This window comes from Salmo trutta, chromosome 5 (assembly GCF_901001165.1).
Source record: "Salmo trutta chromosome 5, fSalTru1.1, whole genome shotgun sequence".
Classification (NCBI taxonomy): Eukaryota; Metazoa; Chordata; class Actinopteri; order Salmoniformes; family Salmonidae; genus Salmo; species Salmo trutta.
The window spans coordinates 30,673,088-30,698,310 of record NC_042961.1 but is presented as its reverse complement, the minus strand read 5'-3'; the positions used below and the strand labels follow the sequence as shown (position 1 = coordinate 30,698,310).

At 40.1% G+C, this 25,223-nt stretch overlaps 1 protein-coding gene and 1 long non-coding RNA gene across 3 annotated transcripts in view; both read left to right on the top strand.

Moving 5' to 3' along the window:
• Positions 1 to 24,437, top strand: part of LOC115194046 (stromal cell-derived factor 1) — a 35,844-nt gene extending 11,407 nt beyond the window's left edge. The window contains exon 4 of the mRNA XM_029753347.1: positions 21,142 to 24,437. Within this exon, the coding sequence (XP_029609207.1) occupies positions 21,142 to 21,169 (28 nt within the window). The 3' untranslated portion in view covers positions 21,170 to 24,437. The remainder of the gene's footprint in view (positions 1 to 21,141) is intronic.
• LOC115194047 (uncharacterized) lies at positions 8,678 to 14,824 on the top strand. Of its 2 annotated transcripts, XR_003878273.1 has the most exons (8): positions 8,678 to 10,943; positions 11,220 to 11,277; positions 11,862 to 11,952; positions 12,115 to 12,176; positions 12,354 to 12,442; positions 13,855 to 13,917; positions 14,055 to 14,186; positions 14,425 to 14,824. It is a non-coding gene; the product is annotated as an uncharacterized LOC115194047 (long non-coding RNA). The 2 variants fall into 2 exon arrangements; XR_003878272.1 differs by lacking the exon at positions 13,855 to 13,917.
• Positions 24,438 to 25,223: the final 786 nt, after the last annotated feature.

Below are 25,223 nucleotides of genomic sequence, written 5' to 3'. Positions count from 1 at the left end.
TGTCTACACAGAAACATGGTATCATTCTCCTCAGAAAATTACATTGTCTCTATTCTCCACTTCATCAGGACATACAGTACAGTAGTTAAGTAGTACACTCTCAGGGACGAATCTGAACTTGATCTGCATGTGTAATACATTTTCATGCACGTCTGACAGTGACATTCATAGGCTACATGATTTAGGGGAAAGTCAAGGTTATGCGTGCAGAAATTAGGATTGGGCTCTAAGCCTGGATTGCTCTACAAAAAAAGTTATACATTTTTATTTAACTAAATCAGATGGACTGGGCATATTCAGGAATGCCTGAACACAGATGCAACATAACATTTATGGGTAGCACTTTAGTTTACAGTGCTGAAATAAGAGTTTAACGTCCGGAAAGTACCAGTAAACAACAGCGAAGTAAGTCGGAAACAACCATGTAAGAACACGGTAATTACTCATTAATAGTTCGTTTGTAGCTGCTAAATATTTATATAAAGAGTGATGAATCCATTTGTATTTGTCACATGCGGCGAATACAACAGGTGTAGACCTTACCGTGAAATGCTAACTTACAAGTTGTTAACCAACAATCCAGTTAAGAAAAATAAGAGTTAAGAAAATATTAACTAAATAAACTAAAGCAAAAAAATAAAAAGTTACACAACAAATAACAATAACGAGGCTATATCCAGGGGGTACCGGTACCGAGTCAATGTGTGGGGGTACAGGTTAGTCAAGGTAATTGAGGTAATATGTACATGTACGGTGCATTCGGAAAGTATTCAGGCCCCTTGTCTTTTTCCACAATTTGTTACGTTAGAGCCTTATTCTAAAATTGATTAAATATTTCCCTCCCTCATGAGTCTTCACACAATAGCCCATAATGACAAAGCAAAACAGATTTTTTGAAATTTTTCAAATGTATAAAAAAAACCCTGTAAATAACTCATTTACATAAGTATTCAGACCCTTTACTCAGTACTTTGTTGAAGCACCTTTGGCTGCAATTATAGCCTCAAGTCTTCTTGGGTATGACGCTACAACCTTGGCACACATGTATTTGGGCAGTTTTTCCCGTTCTTCTCTGCAGAGTCTCTCAAGCTCTGTCAGTTTGGATGGGGAGCGTCACTGCACAGGTACTTTCAGGTCTCTCCAGAGATGTTCGATCCGGTTCAAGTCCGGGCTCTGGCTGGGCCACTCAAGGACATTCAGAGACTTGTCCCGAAGCCACACCTGTGTTGTCTTTGCTGTGTGCTGAGGGTCATTGTCCTGTTGGAAGGTGAACCTTCACTCCAGTCTGATGTCCTGAGAGATCTGGAGCAGGTTTTCATCAAGGATCTCTCTGTTCTTGCTCCGTTCATCTTTCCCTCGATCCTGACTCGTCTCCCAGTCCCTGCCGCTGAAAAACATCCCCACAGCATGATGCTGCCATCACCATGCTTTACTGTAGGGATGGTGCCAGGTTTCCTTCAGATGTGACGCTTGCCATTCAGGCCAAAAAGTTCAATATTGGTTTCATCAGACCAGAGAATCTTGTTTCGCATGGTCTGACTCCTTGAGGTGCCTTTTGGCAAACTCCAAGCGGCTGTCATGTTCCTTTTACTGAGGAGTGGCTTCCATCTGGACACTCTACCGTGAAAGCCTAATTGGTTGAGTGCTGCAGAGATGGTTGTCCTTCTGGAAGGTTCTCCCATCTCCACAGAGGAACTCTGGAGCGCTGTCAGAGTGACCATCGGGTTCTTGGTCAACTCCCTGACCAAGGCCCTTCTCCCCGGATTGCTCAGTCATGCCAGCTCTAGGAAGAGTCTTGGTGGTTCCAAACTTCTTACATTTAAGAATGATGGAGGCCACTGTGTTCCTGGGGACCTTCAAGGCTGCAGACATTTTTTTGGTACCCTTCCCGAGATCTGTGCCTCGACACAATCTTATCTCGGTGCTCTATTGACAATTCCTTCGACCTCGTGGCTTGGTTTTTGCTCTGACATGTACTGTCAACTGTGGGACCTTAAATAGACAGGTTTGTGCCTTTCCAAATCATGCCCAATCAATTGAGTTTACCACAGGTGGACTCAAGTTGTAGAAACATCTCAAGGATGATCAATGGAAACAGGATGCACCTGAGTTCAATTCCGAGTCTCATAACAAAGGGTCTGAATACTTTGTAAATAAGGTATTTCTGTTTTTGTTTTTTTTATAAATGTTCCAACATTTTTAAAAACCTGTTTTCACTTTCTCATTATGGGGTATTGTGTGTAGATTGATGAGGGGGGAATAAATAAATAAATCAATTTGAGAATCAGGCTGTAATGTAACAAAATGTAGAAAAAGTCAAGGGGTCTGAATACTTTGCACTGTAGGTAGGGGAAAAGTTACTATGCATAGATAATAAACAGTGAGTAGCAGCAGCGTCAAAAAAAGTCTAGGTCAACGCAAATAGTCTGGGTAACCATTTGTTTAACTGTTCAGCAGTCTTATGGCTTGGGGGTAGAAGCTGTTAAGGAACCTTTTGGAGCTAGACTTGGCGCTCTGGTACTGCTTGCCATGCAGTAACAGAGAGAACAGTCTATAACTAGGTTGGCTGGAGTCTGACCATTTTTAGGGCCTTCTTTTGACACCTCCTGGTATAGAGGTCCTGGATGGCAGGAAGCTTGGCCTGTACTGGGCCGTACTCGCCTTGTGGTCTGCTGCCGAGCAGTTGCCATACCAGGCGGTGATGCAACCGGTCAGGATGCTCTCGATGGTGCAGCTGTAGAACGTTTTGAGGATCTGAGGACCCATTCCAAATAATTTTCAGTCTCCTGAGGGGGAATAGGCATTGTCGTGCCCTCTTCACGACTGTCTTCACGACTGTCTTGGTTAATTGATTTTATCAAATCAATTAACTATGTTGAATTAATACGTGATTAAATTAATCATGTAACAATGAACTCATTAGTAACTTGGGGCACCAAAAAGTTTGTTTTATGAGTTACTGTTTTCCGAATTAACTCAAGCATATATCATTATCATACCAGTCATCCATTAATCATTATTTCCTCATATCAGTCTCATTCTAACATCGCATAATTATTGGATATCTGCAGGAACCCTAGTCTAAATAATGATTTAGCGATACAGAAATTGGCTTAATTATTTATTTACTAACTAAATAATCACACAGACATACATAAACAGTATAGGTTGAATTGATTTCTAACATAATGCAATGAAAAGTCCCTAGTGGACTAACTCGATATGATGGCATGTTACACAGTGAAAGGGGTGGGGAAAGAAAGAGTGGGAGAGACAGAGAGGGGACCCATCGTACATACAGTTGGAAAAATATGCTCATGGGAATGTGAATACATTTCACATGAATGACTGCTCATTCGAAAATAATTGCAATGTATATATTTATGCTTGTATGTTTTTGTCGTCGCTCTCTGTTGAAATCGCCCGGTCCGTCTATGGGGAGTCATTCGACAGAAGTCTCTGGTTTGTCCACCAGAGGTAACAATGTATTTTGTAGTTGTAGTAGGCTTTCTTTGTCTCTGAGTGTTCATTAGACTGGATCCTTCAGATATACACACACGGTGGTCTTTGGGTCGAGTTTACTAGACTAACAGTTCTTAAACAGCTGCAGACTGAATGTTCCAATGTAGTCTTTATCTTCTTCACTCGCGTGGAGAGTTTCTAAACATTTCGTAACGTTCAGCTCACGCTGTCGGTCACGCTGGTCTATATTTAAATTGCAACCATTTCAACGTTTTCAGCTCGCGCTGCACATATACTGGTGTTGTAGTTTTAAACCATTTCAACATGTAGCCACCGCTCCATGCTTTCTGACCTGTATGTTAATTATTCAGCAAGTCCTTTTAAGCACTCGCCTTGGAGGGTGGTTCCATCATGTTGCCACAATCTTGCCACAAATCACATTTAATCTTTTCACAAATAGTTTCATATTTAATCAAATAAGGTTTCCAACATTTAGATGTAAATCTGATAACTGGGATGTATACATTTGTAGAGTTACAGTTATTTAGTTATACCATCCTTAATGATATCACAAAACAATACACTTTTGACAGGATGTATTGTTTGGACACCCACCAACCATTCCAGATGTTTGGATTTGAAAACTAATGTTCCAATGTCCAATCCTTTGATGTTTGAAGTGTATCCTTTGCGCAGATATCCTTTGTGCAATACTGCAGGTCCAGAGAGAAAGTTTACAACCGGTCATTAAAGTCATAAGACCGGCCCACTTCCCCCCCCCTTCCTCTGGTGGGAGATAGAGGGGGCTCTCTTTGTCCTCACCCAGGAGGGAAAGTCATGACAATAGTTTGATGGTGATGTGGACACCCAGGAACTTGAAGTGCTCGACCTGCTCTACAACTGCCCCGTCGATATGAATGGGGGCATGCTCGACCCTCCTTTTCCTGTAGTCTACGATCAGCTCCTTTGTCTTGATCACATTTATTTTTTATTTAAAAAATGTGGGTACTTTTACCCCTTTTTCTTCCCCAATGTCATGATATACAATTGGTAGTTACATTCCTGTCCCATCGCTGCAACTCCCGTACGGACATGGGAGAGGCGATGGTCGAGAGTCATGTGTCCTCCGAAACACAACCCTGCCAAGCCGTACTGCTTCTTGACACACTGCTCACTTAACCCGGAATCCAGCCACACCAACGTGTCGGAAAAAACACTGTAAAACTTGCGACCGAGTCCGCTTGCAGTCACCCAGCCCACCATAAGGAGTCGCTAGAGCAATTTGAATTTGTTCTGGATTTGGGGACTGTGAAAAGACCCCTGCTGGCATGTTTGGTGGGATAAGTGTGTGTGTCAGAGCTGTGTGTAAGTTGGTTATGCAAACAATTTGGGATTTTCAACACATTAATGTTTCTTATAAAAAGAAGAGGTGATGCAGTCAGTCTCTCCTTAACTCTTAGCCAAGAGAGACTGGCATGCATTGTATTTATATCAGCCCTCTGATTACAATTAAGAGCAAAACGCGCTCCTCTGTTCTTGGCCAGTGGCAGCTTAACTAGGTCTTTCGTTGCAGCACTAGGCCACACGACTGGACAATAATCAAGATTAGACAAACTAGAGCCTGCAGAACTTGCTTTTTGGAATGTGGTGTCAAAAAAGCACAGCATCTCTTTATTACGGCCAGAGCTCTCCCCATCTTTACAACTATTGAATCTATATGTTTTGACCATGACAGTTTACAATCTAAGGTAACGCCAAGTAATCTAGTCTCCTCAACATGTTCAACAGCCACACCATTCATTACCAGATTCAGCTGAGGTCTAGAACTTAAACAATACATGCAGGTTTTGTTCAATCAAGTTCATATTTATATCAAAAACCAGCTTTTTACATTAGCAGGTGACGTTCAGAACTAGCATACCCCCCGCAAACTTCCGGTGAATTTACTAAAAAGTTACTAAATTACTCACGATAAACGTTCACAAAAAGCATAACAATTATTTTAAGAATTATAGATACAGAACACCTCTATGCACTCGATATTAAAATAGCTTTTTGGTGAAAGCACATTTTGCAATATTCTAAGTAGATAGCCCGGCATCACAGGGCTAGCTATTTAGACACCCAGCAAGTTTAGCACTCACCAAAGTCAGATTTACTATTAGAAAAATGTTATTACCTTTGCTGTTCTTCGTCAGAATGCACTCCCAGGACTTCTACTTCAATAACAAATGTTGGTTTGGTCCCAAATAATCCATAGTTATGTTCAAATATCCTCTGTTTTGTTCGTGCGTTCAAGACACTATCCGAATGGTAAAGAAGGGTGACGAGCACGACGCATTTCGTGACAAAAACTTTCTAAATATTCCATTACCGTACTTCGAAGCATGTCAACCGCTGTTTAAAATAAATTTTTATGCAATTTTTCTCGTAAAAAAGCGATAATATTCCGACCGGGAAATCGTTTTTTAGTACGAAGAGAGCGAAAGTAAAAGCATGGGATCATCCCCTCATGCACGAGCCTCAGTCTGATGGCCCTCGACCACCATCCAAACGCGCTAAAGTTTTTCAGCCAGCGCCTGGAATTACATCATTCAGCTTTTTCCCGGGTTCTGAGAGCCTATGGGAGCCGTAGGAAGTGTCACGTTACAGCAAAGATCCTACATTTTCTTTAAACAGAGCCAAGAAGCTCAAGGAATGGTCAGACAGGCCACTTCCTGTACAGAATCTTCTCAGGTTTTTGCCTGCTATATGAGTTCTGTTATACTCACAGACACCATTAAAACAGTTTTAGAAACTTTAGGGTGTTTTCTATCCAAAGCCAATAATTATATGCATATTCTAGTTTCTGGGCAGTAGTAATAACCAGATTAAATCGGGTACGTTTTTTATCCAGCCGTGTAAATACTGCCCCCTATCCCTAACAGGTTAACATAATGTCCTAGGTGTGTCATCTGATGAAGATCATCAAAGGTTAGTGCTGCATTTAGCTGCGGTTTTGTTTTTTTGTGACATTATATGCTAGCTTGAAAAATGGGTTTCTGATTATTTCTGGCTGGGTACTCTGCTGACATAATCTAATGTTTTGCTTTCGTTGTAAAGCCTTTTTGAAATCGGACAGTGTGGTTAGATTAACGAGAGTCTTGTCTTTTAAAATGCTGTAAAATAGTCATATGTTTGAGAAATTGAAGTAATAGCATTTCTAAGGTATTTGAATAACGCACCACAGGCATCCACTAGCTGTTACGTAGGTGGGACGATTTCATCCCGCCGACCCTAGAGAGGTTAAGGAATGATTTGTACCAAATACAATGCTCTTAGTTTTAGAGATGTTCAGGACCAGTTTATTACTGGCCATCCATTCCAAAACAGACTGCAACTCTTTGTTAAGGGTTTCAGTGACTTCTTTAGCTGTGGTTGCTGATGCGTATATGGTTGAATCACCAGCAAACATGGAATAGAAAAGAGTAGGGAGCTGCCCTGCGGTACACCACACTTTACATGTTTGACATTAGAGAAGCTTCCATTAAAGAAAACCCTTTAAGTTATATTAGTTAGATAGCTCTGAATCCATGATATGGCAGAGGTTAAAAAGCCAAAACACATACGTTTTTTCAACAACAGCTTATGGTCAATAATATCAAAGGCTGCACTGAAATCTAACACTACAGCTCCCACAATCTTCTTATTATCGATTTCTTTCAACCAATCATCAGTCATTTGTGTCAGTGTTGAGTACCCTACTCTATAAGCACGCTGAAAGTCTGTTGTTAATTTGTTTACAGAGAAATAGCATTGTATTTGGTCAAACACCATTTTTTCCAACAGTTTGCTAAGAGCTGGCAGCAAGCTTGTACAGTAGGTCTGCAGTTGGAACCAGAAAAAGCCGCTTTACCGCTCTTGGATAGCGGAATTACTTTGGCTTCCCTCCAGGCCTGAGGACAAAGACTTTCCTCTAGGCTCAGATTAAAAATATGACAAATAGGAGTGACTATAGAGTCAGCTACCATCCTCAGTAGCTTCCCATCTAAGTTGTTAATGCCAGGAAGTTTGTCATTACTGATCGATAACAATACTTTTTCCACCTCTCCCACACTATTTTTACAAAATTCAAACTTGCAAATGCTTTTCTTTCATTATTTGTTTTTTTTATGCATGAATACAATTGCTCACTGTTCGCTGTTGGCCCTTTCCTGCATAAATTTGCCCACTAAGCCATCTGATTCGATGAAAGATAGAGTTGAATTTGTCTTTCTGCCCAGTAATTTCATTTAAAGCACTCCCCCCCCAAAAAACATTTCCAGCATTCTTTACGACTACCTTGGGCGGCAGGTAGCCTAGTGGTTAGTGCGTTGGGCCAGTAACCCGAAAGGTTGCTAGATTGAATCCCTGAGCTGACAAGGTAAAAATCTGTCGTTCTACCCCTGAACAAGGCAGTTAACCCATTGTTCCTAGGCTGTCATTGTAAATAATAATTTGTTCTTAACTGAATTGCCAAGTTAAGTAAAGGTACATTTACATTTTTTTTAATAAAAATTATATCATTGATCTTGGCTTCATAATACAGTTTATTTTTATTTTTGTTGAGTTTAGTCACATCATTTCTCAATTTGCAGTAAGTAAGCCAGTCAGATGTGCAGCCAGACTTATTAGCCATTCCTTTTACCCAATCTCTTTCAACCATACAGTTGTTCAATTCCTCATCAATCTATAGAGCCTTAACAGTTCTAACAGTTAGTTTATTAACAGGTGCATGTTTGTCAATAATTGGAAGAAGCAATTTCATAAGTTCATCAAGTGCAGCATCTGGATGCTCCTCATTATTCACATCAAACCAACAAATATTTTTAACATCATGTGTTGTTGCCTACCCTTACCACCTGGGGTGGCCCGTCAGGAAGTCCAGGATCCAGTTGTAGAGTGAGATGTTTAGTCCCAGGGTCCTTAGCTTAGTGATGAGCTTTGAGGGCACTATGATGTTGAACGCTGAGCTGTAGTCAATGAACAGCATTCTCACGTAGGTGTTCCTTTTGTCCAGGTGGGAAAGGGCAGTGTGGAGTGCAATGGAGATTGCGTCATCTGTGGATCTGTTGGGCTGGTATGCGAATTGGAGTGGGTCTAGGGTTTCTGGGATAATGGTATTGTGAGCCATGACCAGGCTTTCAAAGCACTTCATGGCTACAAACGTGAGTGCTACGGGTCGGTAGTTATTTAGGCAGGTAATTTAGGCAGGTTACATAGTCTATTTATTGTGGTTTTGAAAACGCAAACCATGATATTGACGTTCCCGAAGTCAGTATGTTTTCTTTATTGGTTGTGTGGTGCATTGGCACAGAAACCTTTTGGTGGGAAATTTGTTTCCTAGTCCCAACAAGCATGTGAACGTCTCTGAAAAACTAGCTTCAACTGTAAAAAATATTTTTGAAGGCTCATCAACTCTTAGAGCTCTGACTTTTTGACCTGAAGACCACTGATAGTTTTTTTCAGTTCCCAGTTGTCTTGAAAGCACCATGATTCCAGAGTTTCCGACTTGGAAGTCCGAGTTGGATGACCTTTTAAAACGTTATTTCCAGTCGGAGCTAGTTTTTTTTCTTCAGATTTCCCAGTTGTATTGAAAGCTGCGTACAGAACCTAGGTGGGAAGGTGGAAATTACCAGCTGCAAAGTCGTAAATACGAGGGATCCATTCACATGCTTTGATTAGCTAATGGCCAACAAACTGCCAACAAACTGCATCAACCATAAACTAAAAGTACAGCTATCATGTTTGTAAACAAATTATAGTGTTAAAAAAAACATAGTAGTTGACAATTATTTAGAAACAATGTTTTGTTGTTGCATTTAACTGCTGAAAATGCTGTTATCGAGGTAATTTCCTTATTAGGTGACATCAGAGGTCAGCATGTGGGAGAAATCGGAGCTCAGGGATGACTGACGAGTTTCCCACGAGTAATTACCAGTTGGAGGGGCATTTGAGTGGATTTTTCCCAGTCGTATGTCGTAAATACCACATTCCCACATGGTTATGAAAGCAGCATAAAGCAAGTCGGAGGTCGGAGATTTCCGTGTTCCCAGTTGTCTTGAACACAGCTTAAGTCAGGTAACGCAGTGTGATGACATCATGAGAAGGTGTTTTGGCGACGTCAAACTTGCCAGTTCATGGGAGAAATGTTTTGAGGTTTACATCGAGCTGTAGGAGGGAAAGATGGTGGAAGTGGATGCTGAGTTCGAATCAAGCAGCGCGTCGAGCAAAGTTGGTGAAGACGAATGTTCTGAATGGACTCTAAAATTGGAGTGGAGGATACGTGTATGAATGATAAGGAATCGCTTCTTGTTGGGATGCATTTGTTGAGTAAGGATGCATATGTGGGAGACCCGTTTGAGGTGTCAAATGGTGAAGTATGCACTGGGGAAAGTGGAGTTTGTCAGAGTGACCAGGAATTGTTTTATTTTGATTAATTGTATTTCTGAAGAACAGAGGAAGATTGCAGTGAGCCTTGAAAGAATCTGGACAGGGCCTCCCGAGTGGCGCAGCGGTCTAAGGCACTGCATCGCAGTGCTATAGGCGTCACTACAGACCCGGGATCTGTGTCGGGAGACGACCGGGAGACCCATGAGGCGGCGCACAATTGGCCCAGCGTCGTCCTGGTTAGGGGAGGGTTTGCCGGCCGTCCGTGTTGTCCCTGTCCCACCGCTTTAGCGACTTCTGTGGCGGGCCAGACGCATGCACGCAGACTTCAGTTGCCAGTTGTACGATGTTTTCTTCGACACATTGGTGCGACTGGCTTTCGGGTTAAGCGAGCAGTGTGGCTTGCCAGGGCTATGTTTCGGAGGACGCATGGCTCTCGACCTTCGCCTCTCCCGAGTCCGTACGGGAGTTTCAGCGATGGGACTAGACTGTCACTAGCAATTGGATATCACGAAATTGGGGAGATAAAGGGGTAAAGAGTTAAAAAAAATTATATATATATATAACATCCGGACAACAGAAGTTTTGTGTTTTAAACTTCGGAGTAGAGCACACGTCAAAGGAGTCAAGTCAGGGGTGACGACGGATGTTCAGGTTGAATACCTGAAGAGAATTCCTGGTGTAGTTGGTGCCCGGCGTCTGACCCGCAGGGTGAATGGAGAAAAGAAGGAAGTCTGTCTGTCCTGTTGTTTTTTGGTAAAGAGCAAATACCTACATATGTGAAGCTTCGTTTTGTAAGATACACTGTAAGAGCTTTCATCCCCAAACCATTGCAGTGTAAGAATTGTAAAGGATTTGGCAATGTTTCAAGTGTGTGCAGACGGACAGTTTAGTTTAGTTTATTTATTTATTTTGGTAGTTTGGTAGTTTTTTGCTAGTTTGTTCCATTTTTGGGAATCCTGTTTCCGTCCCGCACAGTAGCTCGTGGATTGCACATTAAATTGTGCGATCGCCAATATACCATAGAAGAAGAAGAAATGTTTTGAGAAGAATAAACATTAACATCGTGAAATGTGAGTATTATGTTTATTTATTCAACAAATTACGTTAAAATGTTAATCAAAATACTTTCATATGAAGGTTAAATTCAGTTATTAGGACATAACGCAGAGTCAGGTCTCTAGCCAAGCTAGCTACCAGGTGATCTTGTCATTTTTACGCAATGAACAACTAATTGTATATTCAGGAATGTGTCAATGATGTAGGAATACACAGTTTTAAAATCCTGAATTAGTGATCATGCTAGCCAGCGAATGACATATCATATTTTTCAAACTGTTTTCATTCAGGGACGAAAGAGGACAATGCATTGGCAGAACAAAACACTCTTTCCCGACTGGTTTGAAGGTAAGAAATTGGAACATTATCTGATAAAAATAAGCAAGAAATGCTTTTAGCTGTGTTCTGCTTACTTGCTAGCTAGCCAAATCATTTGTCGTGCGTTGTTTGATTGATGTGTTGTTTTCTAGTCAATGATCATGCCTGCGGTGTCTGTTTACTTCCTCTTGTCAGTTTCCTCCCTCTGTCTTGTGTTCCACCTTTGGGGTTAAAGGCAATGTTACAAGTTAAATAAAAGGCTAATTGTAATCATACTCTTAAGACTTTGATCTGTACAAATTATCAATTAACGCACAGGCTATGTTATGATCATGGTTCAAAATCATCTAAATAATGAATGGTAAACCAAGTTGTAAGCTATATAGGCTAAGGAATGGCATTGTTATGAAAAATATGTTTTGAAGTATGAAATTAGGGGTTAACAAGTCAGGGTAACAAGCCCCAGCTGAGACTGGTCAGGTAGCCTAACAAGGGTTTGGCTGCTCTCTGCAAACACTGTTCCCTTTACTATATGTTCATGAACACTACCCCACTCTCTGTCTCTGTTTCAGTGTATCTATATTAACCCTGTCTTCTCTATGTCATGGTTCCAGTCTATCTACAGGTGACCAGGTGGACCTCTTCACCAAGCAGACATTTGCTGCAGTCTTACATCACCAGCAGATCCCAAAAGTCTATGATGAGGTACTTTATGTATGGACAAAGCACTGGGTATTCAATGATTGGGTCATTACTGTATCATTACTGTATGAAGAATGTGTTGCACATTAATAGAATCATAGTAAGTATTATTAAAACATATGAATCTCTTATATTATAACAGAGTGTATTTCTCCCCCCTCTCAGATTAAGATCGTGCTTCCAACCTGCCGCCTGGATACCTCAGCATCCATGAGGGCATCATCAAGGTAAGGGTAGGAGAGGGGGAAGGTAGGACAGGGACGGGACGGGAAGGGAATATAATAGAATTCTGAGTGATTAACATTTAAATGTAACCCGTGCCTCCGACTATTAATGGTCTCTACTCAGTCTCAATAAAGATTTTGCTGTTTTCCGGGTTCCTTAGATACTATGTTTTTTTTCAGCATTCTGGTCCAGTGATTAAATGGGTTGGTGGAGGGAAGCCATTATTAGGTGTCAACTCACCTGGTCTCTACTGAGTGTCTACACACAGGTCTGTACTACTCACCAAATCAATAAGGGTGTGTCTGTGACAAATCAAATCATATTTGTCACATGCGCCGAATACAATAGGTGAAATGTTTACTTACAAGCCCCTAACCAACAATGCAGTAAAAAAACAAGTAATAATAAAAATAAGAAGAAATAAAAGTAAAAAGTAATTAAAGAGCAGCAGTAAAATAACAATAGCGAGACTATATACAGCGGGGTACCTGTACAGAGTCAATGTGCCGGGGGCACCGGTTAGTCGAGGTAATTGAGGAAATATGTAGATGTAGGTAGAGTTATTAAAGTGAGTATGCATAGATGATAACAACAGAGAGTAGCAGCGGTGTAAAAGAGGGGGGGGCAATGCAAATAGTCTGGGTAGCCATTTGATTAGATGTTCAGGAGTCTTATGGCTTGGGGGTAGAAGCTGTTTAAAAGCCTCTTGGACCTAGACTTGGCGCTCCGGTACCGCTTCCCGTGCGGTAGCAGAGTGAACAGTCTATGACTAGGGTGGCTGGAGTCTTCACGACTGTCTTGGTGTGCTTGGACCATGTTAGTTTGTTGGTGATGTGGACACCAAGGAACTTGAAGCTCTCAACCTGCTCCACTACAGCCCCGTCGATGAGAATGGGGGCGTGCTCGATCCTCTTTTTCCTTTAGTCCACAATCACCTCGTTTGTCTTGATCACGTTGAGGGAGAGGTTGTTGTCCTGACACAACACGGCCAGGTCTTTGACCTCCTCCCTATAGGCTGTCTCGTCGTTGTCGGTGATCAGGCCTACCACTGTTGTGTCAGCTATGACCAGCCTTCCAAAGCATTTCATGATTTGACAGTTAATGCAGTTTTTGTATTCTGATCATGTAGTTCTGATCATGGAATTTCAAACACATCATGTGTCGACACCTACATTTACCGTGTCCACATTGTGTCCGGATTCCTTCTTTCCGTGCTATATTCAAATGCCAGTAAGCATTCTGCAAACAGTGGCATCGACAAGATATTATAATAACACAGCAACAAAATGTTTTGGTATTTTATTAGGATCTCCATTAGCTGTTGTGAAAACATCATCTACTCTTCCTGGGGTCCACACAAAACAAAGAACATGACATATTACAGAACATTAACAGACAAAAACAGCTCAAGGACTGAACTACAGTACATAAATGTAAAAACGGCACACGTAGCCTACATATCAATACATACACACAATAACTAGATCAAATAGGGGAGAGGCACTGTGCTGTGAGGTGTTCCTTTATCTGTTTTTTTTATAAACCAGGTTTGCTGTTCACTTCAGCAATATGAGATGGAAGAGTTCCATGCAATAATGGCTCTATATAATACTGTACACATTCTTGATATTTTAACGAGGTTGTAAGCTAAGACTATACTGGCTGTTCCTCGGTTTCCAGAGTGATGGTTCATATTGTAGCTCACGAGTAGGGACTGGAACCCACCTCAGGTCCTATGTGAAGGTATAGTACAATCTCTACACTAAACTAGCCTTACACCTATAGACATATACCACCTCATCACTCGTGCTGATCTCATATTTATCATTGAGAGCTTTTAAGTGACTGTGGCTCTCTCTGCCCCTGGTGTCTCTCTCCAGTTTGTGTTCAAGCCAGAGCCAAACTCAGCCAGTGGGGTGTCCCTAACCCTAAGAGTGTCCATGAGGAGCTGGCTAAAGCCATGACAGCCAACCTCAAACCCTCCACTTACTTCCTCACCAGCAACAAACTGCGTAAGGAACTCTGTTTACTTTCTTTCTAGTATTATTTTTGATTATTCAGATTACAAGCATTTCGTTACACCCGCAATATCATCTGCTAAATATGTCTATGTGACCAATACAATTTGATTTGATCAACTTGATTTGATTACAGTAAATCACTGCTGCCTTTGTTCCTTATGTGAGTGTGTGTGTGTGTGTGTGTGTGTGTAAGTTAATGTGTAAAGTATGTTCTCCCTGTTTGTTGCAGTACTCGTTGTACTTCGTAGAAGCCTTGGTGAAGTCTATGGCCCAGCATAGGACCCAGAGTGGTAAATTCAACCTGTCTAGAAAACCAAGTTTCTCTGCCTCCTTCCACCACACAGTAGAGAAACATGCTGAGGCCTCACATCAACAAGAACTACAAGGACAAACTGGACGCTGCCCGAAACGCCAACCACAGTCTGGCAGTCTTGGTGTGCCATAGACTGCCAACAAAAAAGTTGTTGGTTTCATTCAGAAAACTGCCACATTGACTTATTGTATGCTACAAGAAGCAAAATAAATACGTGCACTCAATACTATCAGGGTAGATTATTGATGTTTCTTGTGCTATGTAGAAACTATTTGCTAGTCATTTAAATAATAAACAACTGTATTCTGTCCTATTAATGTAGTTCCGTTTATGAAAATAGTATCTTCATTATTTATTATTGTAGTGTTTACATAATATGTACTTAAGTACAGTGCTGAAATAACTATAATGATAGGAAGGTAATCGGAAACAAGACAAAAGGCAGCTACAAGCAAAGACCTAAAAGGGACGTTTTTAGGATGGTCCACATAAAGCATAAGTGAAAGTTCCAAGTACATTCTTAATAAGTATACCCTCTATTATTGATAGTTCTTCAGTAAGGAATAGTTGTTCCTAAATAACAACCAGGATAATTCATCACTCTTTATATCAGTACTTAGCAGCTACAAACAAAATATTAATGGATAATTGGTGTTCATGCCTGGTTGTTGCCATCATATTTCATTGTTTTTTCCGGGTACTTTCCAGACATTACCCTCTTATTCAGCTATCCTTGTGACCTAAGCAACCCTGCTATTTCCTGTTTCCTGTGTTCTTCTGCCCTAGAATTGGATTGGAGGAGAGCTGAGTAAATGTAACCTAATCCGCTTCAAGCTTTCAGCCTCTCGTAATAGTATTGTATTTTCTCTTCCTGTGTAGGGGAATTATTTGATAAAACATTGAATTTGTCCTTACTGCCATTAGCCCATAGAAACACATTCAATAACATATTCATACATGGTAAAAACAGATTGTAAAGTCAAAAGTATGTTTTGGGGGGCGCTAGTGAGCAACCCATGGAGTAGGTCAAATGCATTTATTTAATAGTTTCTTTGTGCTTTGACCCGCTAAAGAACTAGGAAACACAGCCTTTGAATGACGTGCATTACTTTGTTCAACTTTTATTTTAGTTTTAATGTGTAAATGGCGCATAACCTGCAAAAGTTTAAGTTCAGCTGAGTCACTGACAAAAGAGAAAACACTAGTCCCAAGACGAGGAGCTCGAGTTCTTCAACAAGTGGGAGCAGCGGCTCCTCGGCTCTGCGAAAAAATGAACACCAAGGATTTGAAGGCCGAGATTCTTGCTGCCCTCAGAGCGGACATTTCATCTATACTCAATTCGGAACTCAAGAAGTCCAACTCTATGTGGACTTTAATTTTATTAAGTCGGAGTTACAAGCAGTCAAGAATGAACTCGCAAAGCATACAGCAATGGTTCGTACTGAACTGGATACAGTTAAAAAAACGGTCTCCGACATGGAAATGACTTGTCCCCATGCTCAGAAGACACAACTACACCTCAAACCATGGTTAAGAAGCTTGAAACTGATGTGGCTAGCCTTAAGGAACAATGCATACATTTACAAGGTTATATGCAAAGATCCAATATCAGGATCATGGGGGTAGCTGAGGACCCAGGCTCAAGTTCTACTTCATCGGTTTCAAAGTTATTGAAGGAATCCCTCAAATTGAATAAAGACGTCCTTGTAGACAGCTCACATCGGGGCTCTCAAGCAAGTGAGCCTGGTGGAAAACCTTGCTTCATTGTGGCTAAACTACACTACTATCAGCATTTTATGATGTTCTTCAGCGTGTCAGAGAATTTGTCCCACTTCGATGCAACTGAGCACCTATCTCTATCTTCCTAGACTATGCCCCCAGCTTTGCTTGTGACCGTGTTGCTTTCAATGATGTCAAGAGTCTGCTCAGTGGACGGACCGAAGTTCGGTATGGTGTGGCTTTTCCTACCCGGCTCTGTATAACATACAATGACATCGAAGGCTATGGCCATCATAAAGGCCAAGGTCAGATGAAGCAAATGGCTGAATGTTCACCTATTTGGCAATTAGGGTAATGGACGAATGTGTTTACATCTGCAGACTCAGTCTCTCTTTTGTAGATACTGTATAGTGTTGCCAGTGGTGTCAGTTGATATTGTTATTATTAGGTAACGTTAGTGCCTTAGTTCTGGTGAGTTTTCCTTTTGTTTTAACGTTTCATTTTATTACAATGAAGCTGCTTATTTCTATTTTTCTCGACGGTACTCGTATCCAGGGTAGATAAAGCACAGTTCTATTATTAGGTCACGTAATTTCTTTAAAGACGTTGCTGCTAACTTAGTGGTATTGCTGTAAGATGTGATTTATAAAAATGTTTTATTCTTTATTTTAAAACAGCCTAGTTTTGGGTTGTAAATAAGTATTTCTTATTTATTTATTTATTTTGCGCAACTTGTTTTAAATCCTTCACTATTTCAGTAGGGCTCTCTACCCGATAGGTTTAGTGTTCCCCACCACAATCACCTTAGGTGTGGATATCTTTGCGGGAGAGTAGCGGTTTCTTCTTCTATTAGATGACCGGGATGAGATTTTCTTTTTCATGCCAGACTTCAGAATATTGTTTGTTTATGTTTATTTATTCTTCTTAAAATATATATATATATATTTGCATTTTTTATTTTTTTATTTTAATGGATCAGTTGTTATTGTAATCTGGTATCTATCCTTTTCCCACCTGACTTTACATGGCTAGGCCTAATATCATGACAGGGACAGCTGGTTACTCGGTCACTTTTGCTAGCTGGAATGTTACATCTTTAAATCACCCAGTGAAATGTAAAAGGTTTCTTTCTCATTTAAATCACCTTAAAGTAGATATCGCTTTTCTTCAGGAGACACATTTCCGCACTCTCGACCACTGCCGTTTAAAAGGAGGGTGGATCGGTCAATCATATCATTCCAATTTTCATTCTAAAACTAGAGGAGCAGCCATTTTAATTAGTAAAAAAATACCGTTCCTAATGTCAAGTGTAGAGTCCGACTCAGCAGGCCGTGTCATTATTCTAGTAGGAATACTGTATAATACACCTGGTATCTTGGCTAACATTTATGCACCAAATTGGGATAACATTTCATTCTTCACAAATGTATTGGACACACACCACCGAATACTTCACAAATATGGACACACACCGCCGAATACTTGGTGGTGATATGAATTGTGTACTGTCGCCCAGTCTGGATCGTAGCTCTTCTAAGGTATCATCTTCATCAAAGACAGTATCCACAATTCAGCTATTTCTTAAGACATATGGCATATCTGATGCGTGGGGTTTCTGCAATCCCACGGCTAGGGAGTATTCTTTTTTCTCACCAGTTCATAAGACCTTCTCACGTATAGACTACTTTTTCCTAGACAATAGATTTCTGCCACTTATCACGGAGTGTGATTACCAAGCTATAGTCATTTCGGATCCTTCTCCTCTTACTATTTACATTTACATTTTAGTCATTTAGCAGACACTCTTATCCAGAGCGACTTACAGTAGTGAATGCATACATTTCATACATACATCATACATTTTTTTCTTACTTCACAATAGTATCATAATTAACAGAGTGAAAAAAGGAAGCCTGTACATAAAACTATCCCAAAACATGCATCCTGTTTGCAATAAGGCAATAAAATAATATTGCAAAAAATGTGGCTAAGCAATACCTTCTTTTCCTGAATATAAAGTGTTATGTTTGGGGCAAATCCAATACACATTACTGAGTACCACTCTCCATATTATCAAGCATAGTGGTGGCTGCATCATGTTATGTGTATGCTTGTAATCGGTAAGGGATAGGGAGTTTTTCAGGATAAAAAATAAACAGATTGGAGCTAAACACAGGCAAAATCCTATAGGAAAATTTGTCTGCTTTCCACCAGACACTGGGAGATGAATTCACCTTTCAGCAGGACAATAACCTAAAACACAAGGCCAAATGTACACTGGAGTTGCTTACCAAGAAGACAGTGAATGTTCCTGAGTGGCCGAGTTACATTTTTTACTTAAATCTACTTGAAAATCTATGGCAATACCTGCAAATAGTTGTCTAGCAATGATCAACAACCAATTTAACAGAGCTTGATGAATTTAGAAAATAATAAATGGGCAAGTGTGGCACAATCCAGGTGTGGAAAGCTCTTAGAGACTTACCCAGAAAGACTCAAAGCTGTAATCGCTGCCAAAGTTGCTTCTATAAAGTATTTAGTCAGCGGTGTGAATACCTATGTAAATGAGATATTTCTGTAGTTCATTTTCAATAAATTTGCAAACATTTCTAAAAACATGCTTTTCATTTTGTCATTATGGGGTATTGTGTGTAGATGGGTGAGAAAAAAAAGATTTAATACATTTTGAATTCAGGCTGTAACACAACAAAATGTGAAATAAGTCAAGGGGTATGAATACTTTCTGAAGGCACTGTAGCTGCCAGACACAGATCAGCATGCAGACAACTGTACTATACAAACAGAGAGACAGACAGTGTACAGCTCTTACACACCGTTGTGGGCGTGTTGGAGAGCTGGACTGCTCAACTCCTTGAGAATGCCTTCGTTCAAGAAGAATTGGATCACAAAAAATCGAATTAAATCTGCAGGTGTTTCTTTGTTGTGTGGGTATTGAAAAAAGAAATGACAGAGGTTAGATAGATTATTTTCTCCCATGCTTCTGGTGCATGGGTGCGCTCTTGGCTTAGTGTGAAGAGCTACTTGTAGTGTGTACACCAGTCAAAGCAACATATATGTCCAGAGTATCTAGTCATTCTATAGAGTTAACTGACTACAGAGAGAGATATTTAACTGAGTTCTGAGCAGTAATGGTGCGTTGATAAAATCACTAGAAAGCCAAACCAGGAAAAAATTGCCAAACTACATCCTATGTGGTGATAATTGCGTTTTATGGCTCTATAACCTGTTCATATGCCTTGCCACCATGATAGCCAATAACAAGATACAATTCAACCACACCTATGTTTCCTCACAAAACCAAAGAGCAACATCTGTCCGTTGAAGATCTAGAAAGCACATTGCATGTAACATGTTACATGACCTACAGCATGGTCAAGTAAGTTAATGTTTCCGACATTTTCGGACTACTAAACAACTATTGATTTACAACAGTTACCGCAAGTAACAGGAGTTGCCTCCACTATTCCAGCACCGATTTCAACTTTAACATTTCAACATCATATTATCTTTGCTTAGTCTAATACAGTGACAACTAAAATATACCAAAAATAATTTAGTTCAATCAAAGTAAGCTAAATATTAAGTAGCAGTCTATGGTACTGATTTCTGTGTGTGCGCACACGCGTTCAAGAAGAAAAACATGTTCACTCACCCTACTTGTAGAGAAATGCCAATACCATCCGCCTTTCTTTCATGTTGCCAAAACTATCTATGACTCTGCCATACCGTACACACTTTTAGTTTTTGTTGTCCTAGGCCTAACTTCCTTTCATGGGCAACGATGAGCCAGCTGGTTAACACTAGCCTAGTACATCTAGCTACATATTGAACTTCCATCCTCTCAGGCAAGGAGCACAATGTATGAATTCATGGTTGGATCAGAATCACCATTATAATCATTGGTCAGTATGGAGAATTAAGTAAAACCACAAGTCCAAATCCCTATCTCCATCCATGGCTAATTTATGAAAGGGACATTTTTAGCTAGCTAGCCCCCTTTGGACAACAACATAACGAGGTACAACAATTCGTTTTTTCTGTCAATGACGTTTGGCTTTTGATGTGATGTGATTGGTGTGAAGCCAAATCCAAACTGGCTTCCCTTCACACTTTTTTTGGGTGCGCCAGGACCATTCACACTTTCGCTCACTCAGTTTCGCTCAACGCTGTTTGGCTATTTATTTATTTTTTGTATCAAGGGAGGCCAAATACTCGCTAGCTTCCCCTGCATTAAATGCTACGGATGCTAAAATGATCATACTCTTTTTTGACAGGACAGCATGAAATAGATGGGCTTCACATACAGAGAGAGGGGCGCTGTTTTGCTCGCTCGGATGCTTTCTCCAGTGAGATACATTCATCCTCTTGCGAGTTGAAGGAAAATTATGAAACACAGAAAGGCAAAAGATAAATAATTGTATTTTTTTTCTTGGTACATTTTTTGGGTACACCTGGCTTCCCTTGAAGTCCCTGAATACGCGCCACTGGTCCTGATAGAGAGACTTAAGATGGAAAATCATTGTGTTGAATGTGTTTTGCACCATTAGTCTTATTGACCCATGTGTTACTAACAGCTACAACTGTCCTGAAAATACAGAGAGTATTAATACAGGACACACACACAGACACACAGGAGAAGTGTTTCGCTGTGGACCCCAGTAGCAGTAGTTATCACAGCTGAGGTTTGGCAGAGCGAGGTAGTACATTCCAGTTTCTCTAACACTGGGCAGCAGAGACTCAGACTAAAACAAATAGTCATTAATCTAAATATGGTGTTTAATCAAAGTGTTTTTGCTGGCGGAACAGTCAAGTGGTTGACCTGAACACACAAGGACGAATCCATATGTCTATGTTAACTGTCGTATATTCATACTGGGTGTTTCTCTGTTTCAGGATGAAGAAAGCCAAGCAGACCAACTAGAGAGCCTGCAGGAAGACCGCCCAACAGAAACAGTGCCAAGTGAAGGTCTACACTCCTCTTGCACAGTCTTCACATTTTACTACCTTACATTTTTATCTAAAATGGGATCATATAAAAAAAAATCCTACAGATCTACACAACCTACATTTTCAAAGTGAAAGAAAGTTATTAAGAAAAAAGCGAAGATGTCTTCACACCCCAGAGATAATACTTGGTGGAAGCGCCTTTGTCAGCTATTACAGCTGTGAATAATTTTGAATAATATTCTACCAACTTTGCACAACTCATAGGACAACATACTGTATGTCCATTGTTTTTGTCAAAATAGCTCTAAGTCAATACATTTGGTTGCGAATCATTTATGGACAGAAATATTCAAACATTGTCTCTGATTTTCAAGAAAACATAAGTCAGGTCTAGACCACTCAGGAACACTCAACACCTCTTGGAAAGCAATTCTGGTGTCTTTGACATAAAACATTGTGTAATTGTCTTTCTGAAAAATACTGTGGTGGGTTTTCCTTTCACTTTTTACCTGGGGTTTGCTCCTTTCATATTTGTTTTGACTTTGATTCCTTCTTTTTACTTTGTCATACAGGCCAGTAATGTGAAGGGAATGCACTGTTGTTGATCCCTTTTTTTTATATTGTGGTGGCAGCATCATGTTATGGGTATGCTTGTCATCGGCAAGGACTGGGGAGTTTGTCAGGATCAAAATAAATATGAAAGGAGCAAAGCCCAGGTAAAATGTTAGAGGAAAACCCGAATCGGTCTTCTGAAAACCCAATCCTTGGATAGTTTTATTTTTCTGTGGGACAATTGCACCATTTTTTATGCCAAACACACACTATAATGGCTTTCTAAGAGGTGTTGAATGTTTCTAAGAGGTGTTTAATGTTCCTGAATGGTCCATTCTCTGTCCTGACTTAAATGTGCTTTAAAATTCTGAGACAAGGTTTGAGTATTGCTGTCCATCAATGATTCCCATCCAAATGCACTGAGCTTGAGCAATTTTGACAAAAACAATGGATATATGTTGCGCTAAGAGTTGAAAGGTTGGTAGAATCTCATTCAAAATATTCACATCTGTAATCGCTTCCAAAGGCGCTTCCACCAAGTATTTACTTTGGGGTGGGAAAACACGCAATCAATACATCCTCATTTTGTGTTTTTCAGTCATTTGAAAAATGTTATATCAAATGTGGAGTAGGTTGTGTAGATCAGTAGGAAACAAATCTAATGTAATCCCTTTTTAGATGTAATTTTAAGGCAAATTGTGAAGGGGTGTGTAGACTTTCACTAGCGGCTGTATGTAATGTGAGGCGTATAGCATGTAACATCTACTCACCTGGCACGCACGCTGAACAGCACTTATCCAGTCCATCACGGAACCATCCAACCCATGGCTTGCCAAAACCACCACCTCTGTTACCTATGTTACCATAACCACCTGCACCCCTCATAGAATCCACCCCTATTAGTGCCAAGTGAAATTATATCTGTGCATGTATGTTTTTATCTGTGATGTATATACCGTTTTTTTACTATCCTATTTGATTGGTAAAGATTTTAGAGTTGTTTTGGCCCCTGGCTTCTCTGTCATTTAGGAATTAGAACTGTGCTTTAGGTAGGTATTGATGGGGCTGAGATAGGGAGAGGAAGGAAAGGAAGAGATAATGAGGGAGGATTCATGACAGAATTCACAATTCACAATCCAACTCAATCAGCTTGTGCTGGAGATTGAACAAGGTTCAGCAATGCAAAAAAAGATCCAAGAGGCATGAGGGTGTTCACGTGTGCGGGGCAGCGCCACTAGAACACACTACAGTATGTCTGCTTAAGAACACACAGGAGTGAATGGACATCCCTGTCTAGTACCGACTCAACCAATTTTTTATGTTTTGTATCCAGCCATGCTGGATGTTGAAGTATTTTATATACATTTTATATTAATGTGAAACATAGTCTGTGATGTTATTCTCTGAGCAGCTTTGGTAATTAGCAAAGACATAGATATACACACTTTGGAAAAGTTAGTTGTAGATTTCGAATTTCAGTCGGCGCCACGTTGGCACGAAAGTTCCAAGATAATGACTCTCAAGTTAAAATGCTAATTACAATGTTATTGTCATGGAACTGTGGCTGCCAGTTTGGTGCCAACAGTTGGTTTATCTCTGTAGAACTGTGACTGGTATTGAGACCCTGTACAACCCTTCCAGTCTATTAGGTATTTTAAGAACTGTGTTTGTGGATGTGTGCGTGTGTGTGTGTGATAGCTGTTAGCTGTTAGGGGAACACGGTCATTGACAGAGAATGTTGAATGGTATGTTGTTGTATTTCGGTCTTTCTGAGTATTCTACAACATTTAGAGTCAGAACTCTGCTTATTGAGCGACCAATGAAAAAGTAGTGGTCTGTAGCCGCGTCATGTTTATGGAAACATTAAAGGTAGTACGTCCAGATTTTATTAAAGGAACAGTTAATCCAGACTACCATAAAGGGAAAGTTCAGTCAGATAACTAACAACCCACGGCTTGCCTACTTCGTGGTTCAGGTTTCCCTTTAATTCTGACATTGACTAGTTCCATACCGTATGAACTAAAATCCCAGACAACACATGCAGTGGGTTAACCAAATTAAATTTGTTGTCAGACAGACTACCACATCAATGTGTCATGAAACATTATGGAAATTCTAAAGTTTCATATTTAGCAAACCAGACACTATGAAAAGCAAATCTATCAGCAGTTTTAGTGTGCTAGTGTTAGTAGCAGTATAGTAATAGTAATAGTAGAAATGGTAATAGTAGATAGATTGGCTTGACTACCTATTAATGTCATATACTGTATGTTGTTTTGGATACCGATGCACTTTACATCCAACATATTCATTCATTAACAATACGTAAGTTTAGAATGTTATAATGAGAACAAGAATATGATCCACACTGTTGGTCTACTACAGTTAGTCAACTGTTGTTTTTCTATTATCTTTAGTGGTATAATACTTTACTTTTACTTTACTTTTTCATATAACAATCTTAAGCATGAGATACATCACATTTTCATTTTGAGTAAAAACAAATATTATAAGAAATATTATATTTTTGTAGTTTTATACGTCAAACACAAGTTCATATGAAGGAGCTAGAATGTATAATGTCTCCAGATCTTTTCACATGAGCCATTTCCTCTGATGTAACGTCATTTCAATGTTAAACTATATTGTTAAGTAAAATGTAATCTTTAAATAAAAAGTATTCATTTTTATGTTTGCATACTTTTTTCAATACTCTAAAAAGTAATAACATAAACTATTGGCAACACTACATCACTACATCAACACAACACAGGGGCGGCAGGTAGCCCCTAGTTAGAGGGTTGGGCCTGTAACCAAAAAGTTGCTGGATCAAATCCCTCAGCTAACAAAATAAAATTATGTCGTTCTGCCCCTGAACAAGGCAGTTAACCCACTGTTTCCCGGTAGGCTGTCATTGTAAATAAGAGTTCTTAACTGACTTGCCTGGTTAAATAAATACATATATTCACTCAGGTGAAGTTGCCTTTAGGTCATGGTTAATCTACAGCTATCGCTATTGCAGATCAGACCCCACAAACCCCGTGACAGGAAACTAGCGTAGTGTGTGCATGGGCCCTAACCCCTGCCAAATCTACTGTTTTAATATGGGACAATTAACACACACACATGCACATGTGCACGCACACACACACAAGCGAACACACACATACACACTGCGCCAAGCAGGCCTCTCTTTTCTCATGCCTCCCTCAGGCATTACAAAGGGGAAACAGAGAGGGTCTGTCTCAGAGCTGCTAACAGACAGTCTATTAATGTCTGTACATACAGACCCCTGCAGTAACAAGCCATGGTACTTATGAATTAGAACACAGAATGGCTCAGATGAACCACTCAGAACTATGAAAAGAAGAACTTGTGGTCTCACACAGGGTCAATAGAAAACCAGTCCCCATACAATTAGAATTAGTCATTCAAATTACATAGTTGGTTTCCAGTGTGTGTGTGTGTGTGTGTGT